Source organism: Papio anubis, chromosome 17, assembly GCF_008728515.1.
Source record: "Papio anubis isolate 15944 chromosome 17, Panubis1.0, whole genome shotgun sequence".
NCBI lineage: Eukaryota > Metazoa > Chordata > Mammalia > Primates > Cercopithecidae > Papio > Papio anubis.
Genome location: NC_044992.1, coordinates 19676855 through 19703299, shown reverse-complemented (window position 1 = coordinate 19703299; position 26445 = coordinate 19676855). Strand labels below are relative to the sequence as shown.

Genomic DNA, 26445 nt, shown 5'->3' with positions numbered 1-26445 from the left:
CTCCCGCTGTTCTCTCTGTCCATGTCTGCCTGCAGCTGCTGCTGCACATCCGCTCTAGGTGGCGGCTTGTACGTGGAAGCAGCAGGTGCTGTGGTAGCCACCCTGCCCTGTTCTTAGCTGCGGCCCAGTGTTACCAGTTACAGCGACGACAAGCCTAGATCCGAGGTAGTCCTGGGCCCAAACCCCGCGCAGGAGCAGTCTCCTGGCTCGCGTTGGCCTCATCATTCCGAAGGCCAGCACTGCTACCATGCTGTTCAGGAACATGGTAGGATAAGGTGATGAGGCTTGGAGGCCTTTGGGTCTTCACTTGGGTTCATGTGGGGAGCTCTGGGCTCTAGGATCCCTCTTCAGAGATCTGAACACTGTGTTTTCTTTGAAGCACCGAAACTCTTCCTGCTGTGGACCCTGAGTTTATCAACCCATTGCCCTTGGCTGACAGAAAAGCCCTCAGAGCGATCTTGGAAGCACCCCCTGGCCGCAGTGCTCCCTGTTCCACAGGAGCCAAGCCAGTGCTCCTCCCTCACACCGAAGGGTAGACTGCATCACCTGCCACGTTTCCTCTAAGGCAGGGGTGACCAATCTTGACTTCCCTGCGCCACACTGGAAAGAGAATTGTCTTGGACCACACATAAAATACACTAACACTCATGATAGCTGATGAGCTAAAATAATAATAATAATAATGTTTTAAGAAAGTTTACAAATTTGTGTTGGGCCACATTCAAAGCCGTCCTGGGCTGCATGAGGCCCGTGGGCTGCTGGTTGGTGATTGGACAAGCTTGCTCTAAGGCCTTGGGTAAATGGGAAATGATCGCTTCCACAAAAAGGCTAGGGCCCCTGTCTTTACTTCTGCCTTCCTAAAGCCCATTCATCCCTGAAGAGCCACATGGCACCTCCTTCTGAAGGCCAATCATTTTTTTTCTTTTTTCTTTTTTTTTTTTTTGAGACAGAGTCTTGCTCTGTCACCCACGATGGAGTGCAGTGGCGTGACCTCGGCTCACTGCAACCTCTACCTCCTGAGCTGAAGTGATTGTCCTGCCTCAGGCCCGAGTAGCTGAGACTACAGGTGTGTGCTACCATGCCCGGATAATTTTTGTTACTTTTAGTATAGACGGGATTTTGCCGTGCTGGCCAGGCTGGTCTCTGGCCTCAAGTGATGTGCCTGCCTCGGCCTCCCAAAGTGTCGGGATTAGAGGTGTGAGCTGCCGTGCCCGGCCAGGCCAATCTTTAAGAGATAGCCAAAGTGGTTTCTCACCTAGTTTTAAAAGCTCCATCAGGAAGACCTGACGTCACAGAGTCATGGAGGGGTGCGTGGGAAGGCTTCACAAGGGGTGATTGGGCCATTTTTTGTAGGGGAGATTGAGAGCTTTTCAAGATTTTTAAAAGGGACCCATGGCCCACAGAAAGTTTAAGAAACTTTGATTTAATTCCAAGAGATTTAGAAATACTTATCACTCAGTTGAGTGCGGGGGGCATGACGGTGTTGAGTGTGCACCATTGTTTACGTGGCAGTCTCTAGGCACCTGGAATAATGGTAAAGAGGGAACTGCCTTAGCCACACAACTGATCCCGGAAAAACATGCCTCATCTCGACGGCAGTGTGAGTTGAAATGCAGCTGCCCGTGACCCCTCAGGTGTCTGAGTGCTGGCAGCTGAGCCTGCTGGGCAGGTTTTTTTTTTTTTTTGAGACGGAGTTTTGCTCTGTAGCCCGGGCTGGAGTGCAGTGGCCGGATCTCAGCTCAATGCAAGCTCCGCCTCCCGGGTTCCCGCCATTCTCCTGCCTCAGCCTCCGGAGTAGCTGGGACTACAGGCGCCCGCCACCTCGCCCGGCTAGTTTTTTGTATTTTTAGTAGAGACGGGGTTTCACCGTGTTAGCCAGGATGGTCTCGATCTCCTGACCTCGTGATCCACCCGTCTCGGCCTCCCAAAGTGCTGGGATTACAGGCTTGAGCCACCGCGCCCGGCCTTTTTTTTTTTAAATAATGCCCAGATTTGGAAAGGGAGCCCCATGCCTGGCCTGGAAGTGCTCTGCCGACAAGTTAGATTTCATGGGGGAGTTGACTAGAAGGCACAAGCTGGACAAGCCAGACAAGTTGAGGCAACCTCAAGTCAGCTGAGCAGAAGCCCTCGCCCGAAGTAGAAGCCAGGCGCAAACGGGTAGCTCTTCCACCGTTTCCCAAGCTGCACTGAGCCAAGTGATTCTTGTTGGATGTATTAACCCAGGTTCTGAAATGCCATCTTAGTTACATGACCCCTGACCAGGCAGATGGGGATGAGGTGCTGGTGTGGACAGCAGGCAGTGGTTTCATATGCCTGAGGCTGGCAGTGAGAAGCAGAAGTGCGCCTCCCTCCCCACTGTCAGTGCTGACTGCTCTGTTCCTGCCATTGTCCTGCCTAGAGGATCAGTCACGGCAGAGCTGCTGACAAGTCGCTTAGGGTCATCTGTGATATGCGACAGTACTTCTGAAGAAATAGCATTCAAAGGCTGAGTGCAGTAGCTCATGCCTGTAATCCTGGCACATCGGGAGGCTGAGGGAGGAGGACCATTAAATACTTGAGTCCAGGAGTTCAAGACCAGTCTGGGCAACATAGCAAGACCTGTCTCTACAAAAAAAAAGACGAAAATTAGCCAGATGTGGTGGTATGCAAATGTGGTCCCAGCTACTCAGGAGTCGGAGGAGGGAGGATCACTCAAGCCTCAGAGGTTGAGGATGCAGTGAGCTGTGATCTTGCCACTGCACTCCAGCCTGGGTGACAGAGTGTGACCCTGTTTCCAAAAAATAATTTTTTTTTTTTTTCTTGAGATGGAGTCTCTCTGTCGCCCAGGCTAGAGTGCAATGGCGTGATCTCAGCTCACTGCAGCCTCTGTCTCCTGGGTTCAAGCAATTCTCCTGCCTCAGCCTCCCGAGTGAGCTGAGATTACAGGTTGCCACGACTGGCTAATGTTTTGTCTTTTTAGTAGAGACAGGGTTTCACCATGCTGGCCAGGCTGGTCTTGAACTCCTGGCCTCAGGTGATCCATCTGCCTCGGCCTCCCAAAGTGCTGGGATTACAGGCATGAGCTGCCGCGCCTGGCCAATTTTTTTCTTTTTTTTAAAACAGCATTCAGTAACTGCTGAGAGAAAGCAAAGGCCAAGTTACTGGGGCCCTCCTGTGCAAAATCCACTTAAATGAGTCCTACATGGACCACTTTAGGGAATAGATGGTGTCATTAATCTAGTAAATTAGTTTTAGCTACCCATCCCCACCCAATTTCAGAGAGGAGTGAAGAGCTGTTATGTAAAAGGACAACTGATCAAACTGGATCTCCTCGTTCTGGTCTGTTAGCTCCCTCCAGAGTTTTCACATCTGCTGCAGCAGCTGCTGGGCCCTGAGGGAAGGAAGGGAGACTTGCTGGGAGGTGGGCAGGGCGCCCAGGGCTATACACTATTTCTGCGATTCACTCATCAGCTACGGCCCCTCTGCCCTGCATGGAGGCGCTGCTGTTCGGAAAAGCTAATTGGTTTTATTTTTCCGTCTCTGGTTTTGGCATGATGTGAAACACCAAGGGGCTTAAAGAGCAAAGTGTGAAGTGTCTTTGAACTTCATCAGGTATCTGAAGGCAGAACCAATTAAAAATCATGCTTTTCAGACCTCCCCAGCAGAATTTCAGGCTGAAAGAGAAGGAGGCAAAAACCCTCTAAAGACAGAAAAGAGAAAGTGGAACAGCAGCATCGCTAACCCTGCTGGCAACGTCCATGTTCAAACACTGATGTGAAAACCCAAGAGCAATGAAGGTTGCTCAAAGGCCATCAGCTGAACCGGGGCTGTGGCTGGGCTTCTTGCTTTGGAGCAGTGCACGTGGGGCCCACCCACAGGAAGGTGCTTCAGCTGCTAAGTTGGGAGAATTCTAAAGGCTCAGTAAGTCCCACATTATCCAAACCACGGCTGTCTCCAGGAAGGGACACTGAACTCCAGCGACCCAAGACAACATGGACATGAAAGAGCACAGCTGCAGGCCCTTTTAGTCCTCAGCCTCTGAGGCCAAGAAGAGCGTCTGTCTGGTGTTGGTGCGACTTTAACAGGTCCCCTCTGGGACTCACCAACCTCCTCCTCAAGAACAGTGGGCCTCAGACTCTGCCTTTGGCAAACAGCTTTATTTAGATAGATTTTAACAATTCTTCAGTTTGTGTTATAGTTTATATGGCAAAATATAAAGTTTATAAAGTTAAGTTTTAGAAAGTGATTTGAGGTTTTTAGAATGCTGGATAAGTAAACAATAATATTGAGATCTGGCTGGTCTAGCACGTCAATCGCCAGTTGCTAACCACTTTAATTGGGAGGAAATAAACTTTAGAAATGAACTGGACCTACTCAGTAAGCCTCAACCATGTATTTTTAATAAATTAGAAAGGTGGTAGCTGGGCATGGTGGCGCACACCTATAATCCCAGCTACTCGGGAGGCTGAGGCAGGAGAATCACTTGAAGGTGAGTCACAGGAGGTGGCGGTTGCAGTGAGCTGAGATCATGCCATTGTACTTCAGCCTGGGCGACAAGAGCGAAATTCCATTTCAGAAAAGAGGCCGAGCACGGTGGCTCACGCCTGTAATCCCAGCACTTTGGGAGGCCGAGGCGGGTGGATCACGAGGTCAGGAGATCGAGACCATCCTGGCTAATATGGTGAGACCCTGTCTCTACTAAAAATACAAAAAAATTAGCCGGGCGTGGTGGCGGGCGCCTGTAGTCCCAGCTACTCAGGAGGCTGAGGCGGGAGAATGGCGTGAACCCGGGAGGTGGAGCTTGCAGTGAGCAGAGATCATGCCACTGCACTCCAGCCTGGGCAACAGAGCGAGACTCTGTCTCAAAAAAAAAAAAAAAAGAAAAAAGAAAAAGAGGCCAGGCACGGTGGCTCACGCCTATAATCCCAACACTTTGGGAGGCCGAGGCCATCTCAAAAAAAAAAAAACAAAAAAGAAACAACATGAAAGCAGGTGTTCGTTCTGGCTGCAATCCAACCACTTACAACTAATAGGTGGTATGTAGGTTAAGAAATATTTAATGCCAGCCCAAGCTCCATGCACCCCAGCTGTGAGTCAGGTCACAATGGCCCCAAAACCAACAACCTCAACAACATATGTGACGTTCCTGTCTTCTGATGATGGAGTACATGGTTGCTAAACTTGCATTCCTTTGAGGGCAACCTATCACATCAACCTCCAGTTGCTGACCATGTTATATAATGGAGAGGAAAGGACAGCACCTGGACACCAGGTGCCTCTGAGCGTGGCAGCCAATAGCATCCAAGGAGAAACGTCCTCTCGTTTCCATCTAGAGGGACAGCGCCCTTCATTGCTGCCATTTCCTGGAAACCTGCTGTGTGCTCGGCACTTTCATTCAACCTTAGACTCGGGCTGAGCTTTAGACAGGTGCCGCTGCTGTCTCAGTTCCAGCTCTTGCCTGAGTCTACTGTCTCCAGTGTGAACACTAAGGAGACCCTTCTCTTCCATGTCAGGAGGGAGGCTGACAATTTACCTGGAAAATGAAGAAAGACTCATCATGTCTGTGTCCACATTTTACCCAGAGGCTCCTGGAACGTCCAGGAAGCGTTAGGAGCTGGGACAAGTCACCAGATCTAATCACCCATTTGTCCTCCTCCTCCCAGGAAACCTGAAACCCTCTGACACCCTAACCAAAGGCTGGCTGTGGCCATTTTTATCATCTGTCTAGGGCAGCTGTTTAAAATACAAGCTCAGGCCAGGCGCGGTGGCTCACGCCTGTCATCCCAGTGCTTTGGGAGGCCGAGGCAGGCAGATCATGAGGTCAAGAGATGGAGACCAGCCTGGCCAACGTGGTGAAACCCCGCCTCTACTAAAAATACAAAAATTAGCTGGGTGTGGTGGCATGTGCCTGTAGTCCCAGCTACTTGGGAGGCCAAGGCAGGAGAATCACTTGAACCCGGGAGGCGGAGGTTGCAGTGAGCCGAGATTGCGCCACTGCACTCCAGCCTGGGCGACTGAGCGAGACTCCGTCTCAAAAAAAAAAAAAAAAAAAAAATGTTGCTGCCAATGTTATGTAATGGTCATAAAATATAGGCTCAACAAGGCCAGAGTTGGGACATGATGCAAGATGTCAGTATGATATGATAGGAGATTTGTAATCCAATTTGGGGAAGTCTGCAGTGGACCTACATTTCAATTTTCAGTTTCAATAACAGGAAAAGTTTCTTCCTAAACACTAGAAATGAACTTGACCTACTCAGTGAGCCTCAACCATGTATTTTTACTAAATCAGAAAGGCAGAAACAGGCATTCTTTCTGGCTATGATCCAACTCGTCACAGCTAACCAAGGCTCACTTCCACCAGACCAGGGGCTGCTGTAGAATCTGCCCAGCTGGCCAATTTGATGGTTTTACTTCTAGAGGGATGCACGGGGCCATGTAGCATCCTCCTCTCCCTTTTGGCTGCTCTCTCTTTAGTAAGGTCACCTTCTGCTTGGAGTGGTGCCTGGCATCCTACAGGGATGCAGTGAGAGTTAAGAGAGAAATGGGAATTCCTATGAGGTGCTAAAGCCATCCCTTGGGATACGCCAAATAAGCCATTACATACTGGCCCGCTTTTTATGTTGGATGAGATATCACAGGGCCCGGAAATGGGTGTGACTACTGAATTCTGGAAACTACAGCTTTCTCCCTTGAGTACTGGAGGTGGCCTTTCTGCCCAAACAATGAGGTTTAAGTCAAATACAAAAGCAGCTGGGTCAGGTGACATCACATCTCTGATTCCAAGGTTGAAACAATTTCGAGGAGCTGGCAGGGCCAGAATTCAAAGGACACAAGGTTCTAGTCCTTGAAGACTACCACTCTTTACTGTTTGAGATGTTTATTTCTTGGTTTTAGGGTTAAACCCCAGCTCCACGTTTACTCCGGAAGTGTCTCCCCTCACCCTGGGAGGAAGCTTGCTGCCGTTTTTGGTTCTCTTCCTCTGCCAGCAGATCTGCGTGAGACGTGTTTCTTCAATCTTTCCCATTTGTGAGACAAATCGCCATTAAAGTCTTAACAAATACAACTGTCCCTTGTAGAGGAACCAAGCCTAAGAGCGCTGCTTCTCTGCCCTGGCTCTGGCTGGTCGGAGTACTAGCAGTTCTTGGATTTCCGCTCTTTTCTGGCCCTGGAGGCCATGAGGCTGAAGAAGAGCCCGGGAGCCAGGGTTCGAAGATAAATGGCCAAGGAAGGCAGTAGGTCAGCCAGGATCACATCTTTCTTCTTCTTCCCCACAGCAGCAAGAACATCGTGGGCCACCTCCACGGGGCTTCGGCCCTGGGCTGTGGTGGTGTCCATAACTAAAATAAATAAAACAAAAGAAACACATGAACTAACTTGGAAGCAGAGGTCCCTCTTGAGGAGTGGAGCTGATGTGAGCCGTCAGGTCAGCCTGCTGCCTTTCCCACCACGAAGCTCTTCCCAGGGCCAGGAAGCCGGTGGTGTGCCACCACCCCTGAGGATTCCATGCTCCCAGGAAAGGAGGAACCATTTTGCAGCTGGATGTGGGTCAGTGGGGGAAGCGAGAGCGGGGTGGGATGTGGAAACAAGGTAGACTGAGGATCCCAGCTAGGGCTTGGAACCAAAGTGAGTCTGTCTGCCTGGTGGTCCACAGCAGAGGCACAGAGTGAGCCCCTCCCACTGCATCTGAAAAGCAGCTTCCTGACCTGGGAAACGTGTGCCTGTTAGAACAGCTGAAGACTAAGGGATGTGGTGCCACCTCATTTGTCTTGGGTAGCCTGGCTTCAGGGTGGCCAGAGAGAGGTGGCTGGGGACTACTGACGCCCACAGGCACAAGCTCACTGAGTCAGGAGCAGACACATGTCCCTGTTCTCGATGTCAAGTACTAACTGGATGAGAAACAGGAAGAAATCCTTAGTTTGTTTTAGGTGTTAGAAGGGACAGCTGGAAGAGATTAGAAGGAGGTGTTAGGTTAACAGCAACTGATGTTCCTTCTACCCTAGTAATTTGACAATTTTGCCAGCAAAGTAGGACCAGCTGGCAGGCACACAGGAGCGGCCACTAGCACAGACCATGTGAAACCACTTTTTTTTTTTTTTCTGAGACAGGGTTTCGCTCTGTTGCCCAGGCTGGAGTGCAGTGGCACAATCATGGCTTACTGCAGCCTCGACCTCCTGGACTCGAGCAATCCTCCTGCCTGACTCAGCCTCCTGAGTAGCTGGACTACAGGCGGTGCCACCATGGTTGGCTAATTTTCATATTTTTTGTGGAGGCAAGGTCTCGCACTATTGCCCAGACTGGTCTCAAACTCCTAGGCTGAAGTGATCCTCCTGACTTGACCTCCCAAAGTGTTGAGATTACAGGTGTGGGCCACAGTGCCTAGCCACAGGAAACCACTACTAAGTTGTCCAGCTTGCCTGAGCTCCCTCACCAATGTCTGTTCTCATGGTGTTTTTGTTAATGCAGAAAAGTAGGAAGTTTTGGATTACAGCTTATTTTGAAATGCCACAGAGAGAATTTTTTAAGTGGCGTCTTCTAGGTTTAAACAGGTGTAAAGCTGTATGAAGCCCCATGCCTCTGTATAGTGTCTACTGTGGGAAAACAGGACTCGCTGTGTGAGCGCAGCTCTGCCAGGACATGGGCAGTCTTGGTTCAGGCCTGGCTAGGCTGGGTGCAGGACCATGAGGCCCCTGGCAGACATCACAGCACAAACCCCAGGAGATCACTTCAGGGAGGAGGACATGGCAGGACAGCACTGGAGGGGTGAGCAGGCCCTGTTCCAAGCAAGGGGAGGCAGCCCCAGCTCCAAGGGCTCCAGTGATCACGGGCACACTGGTCTCTGCTTGGCCTGAGCCTGCATGCTGGGGCCGGCTGCTCTGCCCACGAGCGGTGACTGCAGGTCAGCTCTGCACTGTCTCCAAATGAGACAAGATGAAGGTGCTGAGACTGCTGCACTCGGCCTCACCCTGAAGACTGGCCCGGAATCAGTCATTTCTCAAGCCTACGGGACAGAGACAGACCATCAAACACCCTACACTTGCCATGAGGTCAGTTCACTCAATCCCGATGCTGATAATACTCCGTGGACTCGGGATCTGCGAACGGGTTAGTTGGGAGTCTGGTGGCATCCCAGCTTGGCAACTTCCTTTTAGCCCTTGAGTCCTGTCCACAGAGGTCCTGTTCTGAACGCTGCAATGGTGACGTTCACACTAAGGGTAGGCCATGGTGGGGTAAACGAAGATTATTCAATAGTCCATATCTAGAACCAACGCCTCAGTTTTTTCACTTTAGAAGTTCTATTCCAAATGAAAATGACCAAAGAATCCCTGATGTAAGAACCGCATGTCTCACTGTGGCTGACCGACAGATTTTCATAGGAGAAAAGAGAAACCGGGCCTCACCTCCATACCTAGATCCATCCGCAGTGATGGCATTGACAGAGAGGTTGGTGTGGATGTAGCCGGGGCTGATGACGGTCACCTCAATTTCATACTGTTCCATTTCGGCGCGCAGACAGTCAAAGAAAGCCTGGGTTGCATGTTTGGAGGCTGCGTCTACACGTGTGGACGGAGAGGCAGGGGAGTGAGTGCGCCGGGGTGGGCATGGCCTGGTACCCAACTATTCACCACCATTCACGCTCTCTGTTCTCAAAACCTGGTTTTACTTGTGATCAGGTCTTGCTATGTTGCCTAGGCTGGACTCCAACTCCTGAGCTCATGTGATCCTCCTGCCTCAGCTGGGACTGCAGCTTTAAAACCTGGTTTTATAATTTAAGATTACAGTATTATAACAATGTTCATTTCCTGACTTTGAGAAGGGTACTGTGCCCTTGTTCTTAGGAAACACACTGAAATAGGAGTAAACGAGCATCATGTCTCCAGTTTCCTTTCAAATGGTTCAGGAAAAAAATTATAAGCTATATATACATATAGTTTTCTATATATTATAAATGGTATATATGCATATACACAGGGAATATGATAAAGGAAATAAGGTAAAAAGGTTATTAGGGAATCTGCATGAAGCGTGCATGGGAGTGATTTGTGCTGTTCCTGCAACTTTAAGTCTGAAGTTATTCCAAGTTAAAAGTTAAAAAAAAAAACCAAAACTGAATGCCTACTGGGTAAAACATTCAAATGGTATATAAAAGGGCAGAAAGTAAAAAAAAAAGAAAGAAAGAAAGAAAGAAAGAAAGTCCTCCTGTCTTCCAAATTCCAATCCTAGAGATAATCAGTGCTAACAGTTTCCCAGGATTTTTGTTTAATTCTGTTTTGCGTTTTTAGAGAAGACATCTTCTCTGTCACCCAGGCTGGAGAAGAGCTGTGATCATAGGATTATAGCTCTTTGCAGCCTCGACCTCCTGGCCTCAAGCAATCCTCCCACCTCACCCTCCCAGAGCGATGGGATTATAGGAGTAAGCAGCCATGCCCAGTGATTTATTTTTCTAATATATCCTACGTATGGCCATGTGATTTTACACATTTTACATAAAATATATATATATACACATCTTTTAATACAGAAATGAACTCTTACCTATTCTACTGTTCCTGAAAGTAGCTTTCTTCACCTGGTGGCAGGCCGGACATCTCCCATGCTGGCCCCGCAGACCTGCCATGTAGCTCTGGCTGCCTAGTCCTCCCCAGTGAGTTACCAGGTGACAGAACTGGCCCCATCAGTGGGCCTTCATGGGTGTAAAAAATTCAGGCCTGCCTTCTTATGTATCTCATTTTGACAAATATCCAGGCAGTGGCTTTTCATCTAGAAGAGCTACAGAGCTTACTCCACCTGCAAGAAACAGCTGTGTCTGCCCTCGAGCAAGGGCTTCACAACTCAGTAAAAGGTGCTCTGAATGGGAACACAGTGACCCTATAATGACATTCCTGGGAAACATACCAGCATCTCCACAGTAAATCAGTTTCCTCCAATTCAGAATTGTAAATGTTTTAGCCTTAGGAAAGAAGGGGCATCCGTCAGCTAAGGAAACAGGAAGGGAGAAAGCAAGGAAGTGTCGCAGCAAGTCACATGAGGCAGTTCAGTAGCGTCTGAGCTTGCTGCAGTGCCTTGCTGGGCCTGCTCCGTTGGTTTGGGGCACAGTTGCTGGGGGCTGGATGGATTGGCTGTGGGTGGATGGAGAAGACTGCCCCCATCAGCCATGATTCCAAGAGTACAGCCCAGGCTTGGGGACAGGGAAGAGTGGGTTATCCTGTAAGTCCCCAAAATAGAAGGCTACACTCTGACAGCTGGTTCTCCCCAGAGCTCTCAGGCTGTGAGTTCTCAGCCAGGCTGTGCTGACCTCGCCACTGTCCACATCACTTACCCTGCCAGTGTGCGGCCCAGTACTAAGCACACTGCGTGGATCATGTGACTTGGTCTTCACTGTAGCCGCGTGAGAGAGAGAATGCCGTTCTCCCCATTTTATAGGTGAGAAGGCTGCTACTTATCTGGGTTAACCAACTTGCCCAAGAGGCACTCCATATTCAGCCTGGTCATTATAAAGCTGAATATGGAGACCAATCATTGTACGCCTTACTGCAGTCAGCAGGCCAAACAGACAACAAAAATCAGTGGTATTATTATAAATCAAAGTAAAACTTGAAAATAATTTAGTATAAAGGACTCCAGCTGGGCGCAGTGGCTCACGTCTGTAATCCCAGCACTTTGGGAGGCTGAGGTGGGCGGATCACTTGAGGTCAGGAGTTTGAGATCAGCCTGGCCAACACGTGAAACCCTGTCTCTACCAATAATACAAAAGCTAGCCAGGTGTGGTGGCACGTGCCTGTAATCCCAGCTGCTCAGGAGGCTGAGGCAGGAGAATCACTTGAACCCGGGAGGCGGAGGTTGCAGTGAGCCGAGATTGCACCACTGCATTCCAGCCTGGGCAACAAGAGTGAAACTCTGTCTCAAAAACAAAACAAAACAAAACAAACAAACCCTTTACCCTGATTTACCCATTCTTAACATTTTAACTCGTTTGCTTTATTAGTTATGATTCTATATATACTATTTTTTTTCCTGCACCATTTGAGAAGCCTTAGATGGTGTCCTATCCAAAGTTGAAAGAGAATATTAATAAACAGGGAAAGCATGTATGTACAAGCATGTATGATGATTGTAAATCTCACTAATATGTAAGGAAACAGGATCAGAATAGTTAAGTAATGTGTCCAAGAAAATACAACCAGAAATTTCTGGTTGTATACCAGAGCCAAAAGGTACAGCTGGGATCCAGATCTTGGAAGAAAGAATAAATTATGTTACACTCCCAGTTCACAGGTGGCTATATAGTGTCATGGACCTGGATGTTTGTGGCTGCCCTTGCAAAGTGCTGCAGCAGCTCAGATTTCCCTGCCTTTGCTGACCAGGCTGTGGCTGGGTCTAGCCTTTGGGTGGCTGAGAGGAGATAAGGCAGTATTTCCTTTCAGGAGGTGATGCAAAGAAAGGACAGTTTGTGAAATTACCTTACAACCCTTTTTATTGAAACCCTCCCATTGAGTGCCCCAAGATATAAATATTTGAGAAGGTTCTACATAGCACACTGCTGCTAATGGTCAAAGACCGGGGGAAAAAAAAATCCTCAAGTGTCCAGGAAAATGGCTAAATCAATTATGTCACATGCATTCAGTGGATTACTATATTGAAAGGATGAGGTAAATCCATACATGCTGATGTAGAAAGATACATTGTTAAGTGGGATTAACAAGCTACAAAGCAATATGAATAATGCCATCCTATTTTTGCATGTTTGAATTACATGTAAGAAAAATTGTGGAGGCATATGCCGCAAAGTGATGGCATGGTTATATCTGTGGGACAAGCTAATAATCGTAACAGTAGGAGTGGCTAGCACATGCCTAGTGCTTAGTGCCTGGTGCAGCTCCAAGCACTGTGCTCACAGCAGTCCTCTGGGCTAAGACTGAGGCTGTCTCCATTTACACTTGAGGGCAGGGCACAGAGAAGTGGGGATACTTGCCCAAGGTCACACAGGGGACAAAAAGTAGAGAGTTGGGATTTGATCCCAGACATGTGGCTCCGGAGAACACATTCTAAAGTGCCTTTGCATTCTGGATAGTTTATTTCTACAGTGTCTACATTCTAGATAGTAAATGTGGTACTTTTCTAATCAGGAAAAACACCATAAAGCAGAGCATTTTGTGGGAGAGAGCAGTACTCACATGCTGATCGAAAAGGAATGCTGATCTTGCCCTGGATGCTGCTGATGGCGACAATGTGGCCTTGCCTCCTCTTGATCATGGAGGGCAGGAGTGCTGAGGACAGAGGCAGAGGCTTAGACGAGCGCCCTGCTTCCAGTCATTGCCTGTGATGCTGATGGAAGGCGACCGTGCTTTTGGTATTTAGTCAGAGTAAGGGAGAACGGTGAGAACCCCTTAGGGTGGAGGACTATGTTGGAACTCCTAGCCTCCTATGCCCAGCAGAGTGCCAGCAGGCTGGCAGGAGAGAGGAGAGAGGCAAGGAAACAGGGACGGAGGTCACTGCGAATGGTTAGCTCAGTTCCCTTTTCCTGCTGGAGCCTCTCCCCCGGACTGAAATCCGTGGTGGGACATAAAAATATCCCCACCGTGTAGGGGTTTGCAGACACCATGAAAAAGACATGTAGGTAATGCTGCACAAATGTGGCCGTCACTAAAGAGAACATCTTGATTGGAAGCTATAAAGCAAATACCCAAACTGTGACAATAACACCTAACACCCACTCCAGGGCAATAGAGAGGATGGAGATAGGGAACGGTTAGCTGGAAAGGATCCGAGTGAGGTAAAAAGAATGCCAACATATCACTTATCACTGCTCTTTTCTCAAGACTGTTACCTTTCGTTAGAGCAACTGGGCCAAAGTAGTTTGTCTCCATGACCCTCTTGTCCACATCCACTGTGGTGTCCATGATGGTACCACGGTAGCTGATCCCAGCATTGTTGACAAGTATGTCCACATAGCCAAAGCACTGCAGGATCTCAGCTGCTGCTGCAACTACGGCCCCAGGGTCTGTGAGGTCGAAGGTCACCAAGTAAGGCTTGTGTGTCTGCACCTGGTCAAATACAACAGACACCAAATTCACTTTCTGAGTGGCAGGCCATCTGAGCTATGTGTCCCACAGATCACTTAGGCTCAAAACAATAACATAACTTTATACTTTAAGGAAGTAGAAAAAGAATAGCAAACTAAACCCAAAACCAGCAGAGGAAGGAAATATTATAGTAAAGATTAGAACAGAGACAAACAAACAGAATACAGAAAAACAATAAAAATCAATGAAACCAAAAGTTGGTTCTTTGAAAAGATCAACGAAGTTGAGAAAGCATTAACTAGACTGACAAGGAAAAATCAGAAGACACAAATAACTAAAATCAGAAATGAAAGTGGGACCACCAACTTTATAGAAATGATAACAGATGATAAAAAAGATTATAAAGATTATGAAAAATGATATAAAAGAATATTATGAACAATTATTTGCCAACAAGTTAGAAAAACTAGAATAAATGGATAAATTCCTTAAAAAAACAAATGACCTAAACTGACTCAAAAAGAAATAAAAAAATTTCAGGAGACTTATAACAGATAAAAAAAACTGGATCAGCAATCAAAACCTCCCAACAAAGAAAAGTCCTGGACTGGATGGCTTCACTGGTGAATTCTGCCAAACATTTAAAGGAGAATTAACACCAGTTCTTCTCGTACTCTTCTAGAAAACTGAACAGGAGAAAACACTTCCTAATTCAGTCTGAGGCCAACATTACTTTGATACTAAAGCCAGATTAAAGATATCACAAGAAAATTATAGAGCAATATCTCTTATGAATATAGATGCAAAAATCTTCAACAAAATACCAGCAAATTGAATTTAACAGCATATTAAAAGGATTATTCACCACGACCAAGTGGGATTTATCCTAGGAATTCAACCAAGGTTGGTTCACCGTAAGAAAATCAATCATGGCCAGGTACGGTGGCTCATCCCTGTAATCCCCAGCACTTTGGGTGGCTGAGAAGGGAGGCTCACTTGAGCCCAGGAGTTCGAGGCCAGCCTGGGCAACATGGCAAGACCCTGTCTCTCTAAATTAAAGAAAAGAAAATTGGCCGGGGGCGGTGGCTCATGCCTATAATCCTAGCACTTTGGGAGGCCGAGGTGGGTGGATCACCTAAGGTCGGGAGTTCGAGACCAGCCTGACCAACATAGAGAAACCCCGTCTCTACTAAAAATACAAAATTAGCTGGGCATGGAGGCATACGCCTGCAATCCCAGCTACTCGGGAGGCTGAGGCAGGAGAATCACTTGAACCTGGGAGGCGGAGGTTGTGGTGAGCTGAGATCGTGCCACTGCACTCCAGCCTGGGCAATAAGAGCAAAAACTCCTTCTCAAAAAAAGAAAGAAAAAAAAGAAAATTGAATGTTATACCACATTAATAGAATGAAGAAAAAAAAAACCCACTTGATCATCTCAATTGATGCAGAGAAGGGATCTGACAAAATTTAACACCCTTTCATGGTAAACATACTCAATAAACTAGGAATAGACCAGAAATTCCTCAACACAGCACAGGGTGTTTGTGAAAAACCCACGGATAACATACTCTGTGGAAAAAAATGGAAAGCCTTCCTCTAAGATCAGGAACAAGATAGGATGCCTGCTTTCGCAACGGCTACTCAACACCGTACTGGAAGTGCTAACCAGAACAATTAGACAAGAAAAAATGACCCAATTTGGAAAGGAAAAAGTAAAACTATCTCTGTTTGCAGATGGCATGATTCTATATACAGGAAATTCCAATACATCCACAAAAAGCTAGTAAGAGTTAATTAACAAATCGAGCAAAGTGGCAAGGTACAAGAGCAACATCCAAAAATCAGCTGTGTTTCTATATACAAACAATGAATAATCTGAAAAGGGAATCAGGAAAGCAATTCTATTTACAATAGCAGTTTAAAAAATTAAATATGCTATGGTTTGAATGTGTCTCCCAAAACCCGTGTGTTAGAAACTTAATCCCCAATGCAACAGTGTTGAGAGCTGGGAACTTCATGAATGGATTAATCCTGTTATTGTGGGAGCTTCCTTCTCAAAGGATAAATTCAGCCCTTTTCCCTCTTTCTCGCCCACGTGATGCCTTCCTACATGTTATGACATGGCAAGAAGGCCCCTGCCAGACACCAGACCCTTGCCAGATGCTGGCTCCTCAAACTTGGATTTCTCTGCCTCCAGACTTTGAAAACTAGATTTCTTTAAAAATTACTCAGCCTGGCTAGGCGCAGTGGCTCACGCCTATAATCCTGGCACTTTGGGAGGGCAAAGTGGGCAGATCAGTTGAGGAGGCCTGGAGTTCGAGACCAGCCTGGGTAACATAGCAGGACCCTGTCCCTACAAAAAATGAAAAAATTAACCCTGTACAGTGGCATGTGCCTGTAGTCCCAGCTACTCAGGAGGCTGAGGCAGAGGACTGCTTGAGTCTGGGATTTTCAGGCTGCAGTGAGCCATGATTGCACTCGTGAACTCTAGCCTAGATGACAGAGCAAGACTATGTCTCTAAAAATAATAATAAAATAAAAATAAAAACCACCCAGTCTCTGCTATTGTTACAGCAACATAAAACAGACTAAGATAAACACTTGGCAATAATCTAAGGAGGTGAAAGACTGTACACTGAAGACTGTAAAACACTGCTGACAGAAATTAAAGAAGACATAAGTTCACAGAAAGACATCCTACATTCATGGATTGGAAGACCGTGTTGTTAATGTGACAGTACTACCCAAAGTGATCAATAGACTTGATGTTATTCCTGTCAAAATCCCACTGGCAGTTTTTGCAGAAATAGAAAAAAATAATCCTAAAATTCATATGGGATGACAATGGGCCCTGAATAGCCAAAACACTCCTGAAAAAGGACAGCTGGAGGACTCACACTTCCTCACTCCAAAAGTTGTACAAAGCTACAGCAATTAAAACAGTATGGGTCCTTCCCCTCCTCCTCCCCCTTGCCTCCCCCTTCCTACCCTCATGCTCCATCCCTCCCCCTAAGGGGGAGACAAACCCGTATGGTATGACATAAGACAGACATATAGACTGACTGAATAGAACAAGGAACCGAGAAATATACACTTCAAATATGTAATCAATTGATTTTTGTAAGGATGGCCATTCAATGAGGAAAGACGGTCTTCAACAAATGGTGCTGGGAAAAGTAGATAACCACATGCAAAAGAATGAAACTGGACTCTTACCTAATACCATTTATAAAAATTAACTCAAATGGATCAGTCACCTAAATGTAAGATTTAAAACTATAAAACTTGGCTGGGCACGGTGGCCCATGCCTGCAATCTCAGCACTGTGGGAGGGTGAGGCAGGCGGATTATGAGGTCAAGAGATTGAGACCATCCTGGCCAACATGGTGAAACCCCATCTCTACTAAATACACAAAAATCAGCTGGGTGTGGTGGTGCACGCCTGTAGTCCCAGCTATTTGGGAGGCTGAGGCAGGAGAATCACTTGAACCCAGGGGGCGGAGATTGCAGTGAGCTGAGATTGGGACATTGCACTCCAGCCTGGGTGACAGAGCGAGACTCTGTCTCCAAAAAAACCTTTTAAAGTTATCACCATCTCCTACTCCCACCCAATGAGTAGAGCTTAGCCAGGTAAAAGGGAAGGGAGAAAAGAGAACTTTCTAAACTCATAGTGCTAGCCAGTAGGGGCATCGGGATGTAAACCACCGGACAGTTCTCCCTCCCCATGCGGCGGGCCCGATTCGCTATGGAGACCTGCTGCCTTCCCTGGGACAGTGTGACACATGGATGTCCTGTAACTCAGCAGTCCAGGAGTGGGCCTCTATCTCCTCAGTGCCTACAGAAGAGGGCCTGTACTCCTTCCCCATGGAAAGCATGCCCGTGGCTCACCTTGGTGGCATGAGAAGCGGTGAGTTCTCTGATGAGCTCTTCGAGGGCCCCACCATTCCGGCCACAGAGCACCAGCTTAGCACCAGCAGCATAGAAGACTTTTGCACATTCTAAGGGAAGAGAAAAGAGCCCTGACAGCCATTCTTCCCCAGCGCCGTTCAGTGTAAATTCACCCAGTGTTGCTGTTTGCTGCTTCACACCCTTGACATGTCTGTGTTGGCCCCTGCTTGTGGTCCAGCATGGAGCTGGAAGCTAGGGTCCAGTGCAGGGCTCACACCCAGTGCTACAGACATCCACAGGGCAAAAAGAAAGGCAGGCCGAGGTGGACAGATGTGTTAAGTATCATGCTCAGAACGCCCCATGATACTCCTGTTCACCTGGATCAGCTGTGAGCATCACCTATCTTCACAGCTGAGGGAGCTCAGCAAGGTCACTCAGGCAGAGGCTTGTCCTGATTGACAAGGACAGTCAGGGCCAGCTATTATGGTGCTGTGCCCTGCCAAGGCTGTGTGGTGGCACTACCCAGGCACAGCTCTCCTGGAACTACTCACACAGTCCTGGAGAAAAGCTGGGGCAGAGGACCGAGGCCCTTCCCAGGTCTGATGGGCTGTTTCCGAGGGAGTGCTTGAGGCAGAGGGAGCAGAGTGCCTGAGGGGCCACAGGCAGATGGAGCTGGGACAGAAGGTGGAGGGTCTAATAGCCTCACTGGCTGGGGAGGGGTCAAGGCAGTGCACACAAGTACCTGCCACACGCAGGACTATTAAGGATGCCTGCCTTTGAAAAGGCTCAGTCCTGCTGGGCGGGAGGGAGTGGGGACACAGGAGGAAAGCAGACTCCACCAAGCCCGCTGCACTATTTCAGGGGACAACCTGTGAGGACTTCAACTAAGACCACAGCAGGGACAGTCCAAAGCTAGCCAGACACGTGGTCTATATCCTTTTGGTGGCAAGAAACAGAAACTCAACTCACACTGGGGCAAAGCAAAAAGAGAATTTGCCAGAGGGATTGTGGGGAAGCTCAAGAATGGAGAGGAGAGCCGGATGGCCGAAACCTAGGAAGGACCCAAGTGCTGGCTGCCCGGGTGCTCCCACACGTGGGCAGGCCCCAGAGCTCACATGCACGGTTTTGTCTTATCTCTTCCCAACTCCGATCAAATCCCAGGGAAGGCCATGATCAGCCTTGAGTGGGGGTTCCAGCAAGGGTCACTGGTAATTCTCCTGTGGCTAAGCAGGAGAGCCTGACAAAAAAATCCCCTGAACACAGGAGGGTAAACCACCAGAACTGGGGGTGGGGGACTAGTCTGTGGGGAGTCAGAAAGGAAACGGAGTGATGGCAGGAGGGGAGGCAGAGAGGGTGGTGGTGTTGCTTCTTGCTTACCCTCCCCTGCAACATATCCTATATAAATGTTCAGTGCCCCGAAAACGTCCATACAGCTTATGAAAAGCAGGACAGCCCAGCAGCCAAGAGAATGGACTTGAGCTAGACTTCCAACTCTGGTTAGAACTTCTTTGTTTCTGACTTTCCTCTTATTTAGGACGCTTTTTATCTATCAAGCACAGTAGTAAGAGATTACCTGCCTTAACTCATTCAGCCCCTGGGGGTGTGACTGTGAGACTGAATGAGTTAAGGTAGGAATCTCTTACCACAGTGTTAGATAAACAGCATCTGCAGTGTCAATTGTCATTTTTGTATTTCTATTTATTAAAAAAAAATTTTTTTTTTTTTTTTTTTAGAGACAGGGTCTTACTCTGTTGCTCAGGCTGGAGTGCAGTGGCACAATGATAGTTTACCGCAGCCTCGAACTCCTGTCCCCACCTGAGGCGTCTCCCTCAAGTGCTCACCAGCAGATCTGCACAGGACACCTTGGCCCCTGGCTGACCCTGACCTGACACCAGTGAGCCACTGACTTGGTTCTAGATGGAATCTTAAGAGGCCCAGGTGATTAGGTGGTGCCCTAGCTCCTGGTTCATGGAAAGGAATGGCCTTTGCAGGCTAGTTCCATCTCTAGGAGCCATGTGGTGAGGGGCCAATGCTGCAGGCTTGGAGGATCAGGGCTGCCACCTCCTCAGCTGGAAAGGAAAGGTCAGAGGGGCAGGCGGTGTGTACTGGTCTGAACAGGCCTGCCCTTAGAGAAGTGTCCAATTTCCTTAAAGCTAGATGGGTTCCAAACAGGGGAGGAGAAGAAACTCCAGCATCCTTCAGGACCAGGGGTCCTGAGAGGCCTGAGGGAAGGCTCCCTGATGTCTGTCTCACGGTATGAAGCCTCCCTGTGCTCCACAGCTTCTTGTTCAGCTCCCTACACAGCATTTGCTCACCCCCCAGGCGCCTCTCCACACACCCGACAGTCTTTGGGAAAGAGGTGTTAAGTAGACTTAATCTAGACACACCATCTTCTTTGATGGAGATGAGGTTGGTGTGTTCCTTGGCTCATCCCGACAAAGGGTGGAAGCCCAGAGAAAGCACCCACCGTGGGTAGTGAGGCCTGGTCCCAGCGCCCCAACCCTGCCTGCCCTGGTCCTCTTCTCAGCAGAGCAGCAAAGCCCCTACAGGAATGAGGCGGGTGGTGGCTGCACTCCAAGCCAGATGCCAGCATTCCTGAGGCTAGAACTGTTCATCCGGTTTATAAATCATTCCCAAAGGCTAGGAACCTTGGGTCCTGCTGGCTGCTTCACCCCATTTGGTCTTGTCCTGACCAATACATAGGACATTTGTGAGGTGCCACCAAAGGGTGCAGACACAGAACCCTGCAAAGGTGGGAGTCCCGCTGGAGTCTAAACTGCTTTGGGGAATTGACTGCCTCAATTCTGTTTGAGTTTTGCTTCCGAGCAAAGAAAGCTAAAAAGAGAGGAAATGAAAGTTTGTGTAGGGAGTGACAGAAATGAAAACAACAGATTGGAAGGATTCCATTTTCATTTATTGAAAAGCTGATACTGGAAGGTCGGAGGGTCCAAGGAAAACAGCTCCAAGGTACATACGTGAAGGGCTGCAGATGACTGTCCAGTGCCGCTGGCACGCCTAGCTGGAAATCAAGAGAGCTGTGCACAGCCCTGTGGCTAAAGCTGGAGGAAGCAGATATCCAGAATGTTCTGTTCCTTTAGTCAGTGGTCCCACACTATTCTACAAGGACAAGCTCAAGAGGCTTAAATACACAAAACAAGAGACAAGATAGGAGAAATACGAAAAACTGAAGACTCATTGCATAACTCCAAACCTTCCGAGTGGCTGACACGGCAGGCAGAGCCACTGAGGACAACATAGCTCTGCCTCCTCACAGAAGCAAGGCAACAGCAGCACGTCCTTGGTGGCATCAACAGTGGCTGTACTTGACATGGCCGGTTAAGAATCTGCTCTACTTTATCTGGATGGAGGAACTCCTGTTCCCAAAAAGTAAAATGGGGCAGAATACAAGCAGTGACTGGAATCCAGGAAGGGCCTGACATCTTATGATACACAGACAGGTCTGGTGACCTCCGTGACATTTTCTGTTCCCTTCATAGTCTTGGTGTCAGGAGAGGAGATGCAGAATGAAGATGACAGCTTGTTTCTCAAACATCCACAGATGGGAGCACCTGCGACCCAGAGCTCCACCTCTGCCAGCCCTCAAATGCTCTTCAAGGACTTTCACAAAATGCTTCTCTTTGAGCTCAAGAGAAGTGGCTGCTGACCACCCTATATATAGCAACTGAGTAAGGTCAGAGGACTGACGATGGCAAAGGGCCTGCAGACAGCTGTCCCTGCAAAGGTCTGGCTATCCAATGACAGACATGGTATTTACCCCTGGAGACCTCACCTAACATCCACAGTGGTGCATAAATGAATCCATACTCCCTAAAGCCTTCCCAGGCCACCCCTGGCCAACTGCAAGCCACTTCCACCACAAAGACCCATCTGCTTCTCTGTGTTCATGCAACACCCAACTGTTTATAAGTCCCTGCGGGACTGTGCTTCTCCCACCTCCGGGCCTGTCTGGAATGTTCTGTCTACCAGCCCACCTATTCCTTTTACCCGGCCATCTCCCCTGCTGCAGCTTTGAGACTTGAGTTCTAGAGACAGAGAGATGTGGGTTTGACTCTTGGTTTTGTACTTTCTGGCTGGAAGTCCTAGTCATTCTTTCTCTGAATCTTAGCTGTGAGAAGTCAGTAAGATAATGCATGTAAAAATGCTTAGCACAAGCCAGCACATATACACGTGCCTTGTCGCCACCGGGCTGGTTTGGGAGCATATGTTACTGCAATGGCAATATACTGAGATAAGTCCTTGCCTTTCTCCTTACAGCAGTCAACTGTGACCTCCTTCAAGGAAGGGACCCTGTCTTTCATCTGTTTGTTCTAGAACCTAACCCAGAGCCTCCCACTTAGCAGGCGCTCCATCAGCTCCAGCTGAGCTATCACCAACCAGAAGACGTAGCAGCGGTGGGTCACCACAATTCAGGGAACTCCTCAGCCTTCTTCCATGGAACTCAGCGTGAGCGTGGATGGTAGATGGTATGGTGTGTGCATGTGCAACGTGCTAAGTCAATATACATGTGTGGCAAGAAAACAACGGAGCCCTGTAACTCAGAGGCTTCCAGAAATGGGAGAAGGGGGAACCCAGGTTTTGGCACTCCGGGCCAGGGTCCTGGTACACCATTCCTGAGACTTAGAAGCTCATGGTGTTCACTGGGTTGGAATGGACCTAGACTGGAGACCCTGGAACAGCGGAGGCACCATTTATCCTGTCTTTGACCTTGCCGAGACCATGCTGAGGGGACAGCTGGGGGCCTGGCCTGGGAAGGCAAGGGAAAGCATGCACCAAAGCTGTGAACCGGAGGTCCTGGCTGAATCTAGGAAAGGACATGTTTCATTTGGTCCTCATAGAGGTAAAAACACATTTTAAGTTAGCTGTCTGTCTTTGGAAATTGGGAGATTTCACATAAAATTCCTACCTCAGCAAGCAGCTGGGGCTGAGCAGGGCTGCCCTGTGAGGGGCAGGCATCCCATCCCATCCCACCCCACCCCACCCCCGGGGCCGGGCTGCTTCTCTCGCGCTTGCCTCCCACCCTGACGCTGACTCATTTCTCACTGTGCTTTGGCTCCTGCTTTTCCCACTTGGACCAAGGACAGTGCCATCCAGCCCACTTCCCTCATCTGGACCTCTGCCGCCGCTTTGGGCATTTGCGCTGGTGGTCCCTGTGCAGCTGGGCCGCTCCCCATCGCTGGCTGACTTCCCCCCACCCCCCGGCAGCACTGCCTCCAGCACCCACCTTTGCCCAGCCCTGAGGTGGCGCCTGTGATCACCACCACAGCATTCCGCAGGTAGGCCTTCCCGCGCACCCACTGCAGCAGCCGGAAGAGGCCGAAGACGCCCAGGCAGCCGAACAGCAGGGGCAGGATGGCTGTGGAGGTGATGAAGTCCATGGCCCTCGCCTTTGGCAGATTCTTCCTGGGAGAACCAAAACCAAACACACCAGTGACAAAGTAGCAGAGCTCAGGGGACTTTCCTAGGCTCTTCCTCTCATCGGATACGAATCCTAGATCTCCCTCTGTGGACCCCAGAAAGTACTGACCCAGGCCCTGCACCCTCGGCTGACTGCTGAGCATTGTGGAACTTTCTCCCTCTTACTCAGTACTGACATGAGCGGACAGAAAAGCCACAGGCCTCATGCTGCCCCTCAGGGAACAAGCGGAGAATGCCATTCAGCCTAGGATGTAGTCACCCACAGTGTTACAGGAAGAGGTGGCGTGTCGGTACTCAGCTGCCTCTCCTTCGGAAACCTGTGTTGGCCTTACCTCAAGTAACGCCTGTTTTCATTTTCACTCCCTGAATACTTGTGAAACTAGATAGGGGTTTTTTTGAGGAAAGGAAAAACGAAATCGTACCAATTCTTATCCTCTTCAGAGCAGACACTCAGAGGATGGACGTTTCTGGGTGGAGCAGCTTCTAGATTGTTACAGTGAGGGCCACAGATGGACTTCCGACCACAGGCCTCGCAGACACCCAAAGGGGATTCAGTACAGGGCCCTGCCCCAGGCACCAGCGTGGGCTCTGGCTGGTGAGCGTGTTGCCCTGCTGTGCCTGTGGCATGTTCCTGCCCAGCATTCCCCAGTGAGCCGTGAAATCCGCAGGCTGTGCGAGTGTCTGTGCAACAGTGTGCAGCTGATTCTTGGGAAATGTGTGTTTTTCCCCACCTGCCCTTATTTCCCCTGACCCTCCCCCATTCTTCCACATTCACCTGTCCCCCTGTGCCCAAAGCAGGAGATAAGAGGGGGACACAGGGTGAAAGGAAGGCCGAGGAGGAGCTGGTGAGGACCGTGGTGAGCACCATGTGCTGTCGCTGGGAAGCCATGCCCTGGAAGGTCACTGGATGAGCGAGCCAGCGTCTATGAGACAAAAGGCCCCCAACAGTCCACCTCCAGGGCTGTGGTTTACAAGCACAGAATCCTTCTCAGGAAGGAAGAGGCTGGAATCCAAGAAGGGAGTTCTGGCAAACCAGCCTGTAGCTCTAAATTATTCACCAGCTTGGAGCAATGATGTAAAACCCTCACTCACCTACTTAATATCTCATCTCAAGCCCACACATTAAAAAAAAAAAAAAAAATTCTGCTTCCTTTCCTAAGAGGACATCAACTCTGGATGCCAGAGTGAGGCTAGGAACACTGTGGACTCCCAACACGCATCCATCTATGCACCAAGTCACTTTGATCCTGAAGTTCAAGTTCAGGGTGGCTGCCCTGATCTCTACTAAACCGCCCCCTACAAGAGGATTCTACTGCAACTGGAACTGTCAAGTCAACTAGTTTAGCATTTACTTTTTCACCTGCTTTTCCAGATATGCCTGAATTCTTAACCACCGTAAAAAACAGCCACATTCGGCCGGGCGCGGTGGCTCAAGCCTGTAATCCCAGCACTTTGGGAGGCCGAGACGGGCGGATCACGAGGTCAGGAGATCGAGACCATGCTGGCTAACACGGTGAAACCCCGTCTCTACTAAAAAATACAAAAAATTAGCCGGGCGAGGTGGCGGGCGCCTGTGGTCCCAGCTACTAGGGAGGCTGAGGCAGGAGAATGGCGTGAAGCCGGGAGGCGGAGCTTGCAGTGAGCTGAGATCCGGCCACTGCACTCCAGCCTGGTCGACAGAGCCAGACTCCATCTCAAAAAAAAAAAAAAAAAAAAAAAAACAGCCACATTCTCGGACTGTAAAAATGACAGTTTCCCACCAACCGCCACTCAATCCACTTCTGAAAACACCTCAGCTACTATCTGCTGCATGGGTAAAGCTCCCTCTTGCCCTACACTATGCCAAGCCTCTGCTGGATGAACTGGGGATTAAAGTGGTATCTAAAGCACCAAGCTCTTCACCCAGGCACTACTGGTAGCATCCCTGCCCCAAGAGGAAGCTCTGGCCAGGTGTTCTTGCCTGCAGGCTATGCTGGGTCCCAAGGACCCTTTGTCTGGAATCTGAGAAGTGCTCAGGAAAGGTGTAGGGTAGGCACCGAGGCCTGTGCCACTGCAGGGTTCTGTGGGTGCTGTCTGAAGTCCTGCACAGGACCAAGATCCTGAAAACAGGGAATGTGGGAGGGTTTCCCAGGGGAAGGAGGGATAGACAGTGGGGAGGCAGGAATGGTTGCCAGTTTGTTGATATAGCTTTACCAGAAAATTATAGCAATTGACAAAAGGCAAGAGAAGGCTCGAGGTAAGGATAGCTTAAAACTTGCATATAATAAGCTAGTTGAGGGATGGGGGCTTAGGAAGAGTTAACTCGGCTGGATGGCTATTTGGTAAAAGCTTTTTTCCCACTGCAATCACAGGTCTTTGTACCAGGTAGGTCTCAGGGTAGGACCACCCTGCCTTGTCCAGAATGGCCCGGGGCCCAGCCACTGCCCAGGATGAGCTTGAAGTACAAAAGGGGTAGGGGCCTCAGCTCAGGGAAGGATAGTAGGCCTCAGCCTCTGGGGCTGGGACCCGGAGCCCCACTAGGCGTGTTGGGTGGAAACCCCTCTGAACACTCCGCCATGGCCCCTGGAGGCCGGAGCCTGTGATGTCCGCCCCATTTCAAACCGACGACCTAGGGCTGAGGCAGAACGCCACTGAGGTCATGGGGGTCAAGAGCCAAGTATGCAGTCTGTCGCTTCCCAAAACCCAGAGGCCACCTGAAAAACACTTAACTGCAGCACAACAGTGGCAGTGCAGGGGTCATGAGGATAAACCCTCAAGCCAGCCTGGCTTGGGTGACACCCTGGCCCAGTCACTTGGCAGCCTGGCAAAGAGGCCTCACTGCCCTGGGCCTCAGTGTCCTCACCTCTGAGCTGAAGTTATGAGAGGACCTCCCTCCTGGGTTTATTACAATGTTGGATGAATTCATCTGTGTGCACAGAGGGAACACAGCTGCCACCAGCATCATCATGATCACGACTACCTCAAAGTTCCTGGACCAGGACCTCACCTCCCAGCAATCAGGCTCCCAAGGCTGTCTGAAGGGACCCCTGGCTCATTAAAGGAAGCTCATTAAATGTATTAAGTGTCCAATGTTGTTTAACTTCTGTATCTTCATCAACCCTTCAGTTTAATCAAATCAA

At 49.2% G+C, this 26445-nt stretch overlaps 1 protein-coding gene across 10 annotated transcripts in view; it reads right to left on the bottom strand.

The window, feature by feature from the left end:
* Positions 1–6238: 6238 nt before the first annotated feature.
* DHRS7B (dehydrogenase/reductase 7B) overlaps positions 6239–26445 on the bottom strand; it is a 63537-nt gene continuing 43330 nt past the window's right edge. For 5 of the 10 annotated variants that reach the window (XM_009189895.2, XM_009189891.4, XM_009189897.2 and 2 more), the window contains 6 exons: positions 23133–23311; positions 17891–18000; positions 13808–14024; positions 13155–13247; positions 9381–9533; positions 6239–7319 (listed from right to left, as the gene is read on the bottom strand). In XM_009189895.2, the coding sequence (XP_009188159.1) occupies positions 7114–7319; positions 9381–9533; positions 13155–13247; positions 13808–14024; positions 17891–18000; positions 23133–23311 (958 nt within the window). In that variant the 3' untranslated portion in view covers positions 6239–7113. The other 5 variants (XM_021928208.2, XM_031657001.1, XR_002517848.2 and 2 more) reach the window with 5 other exon arrangements.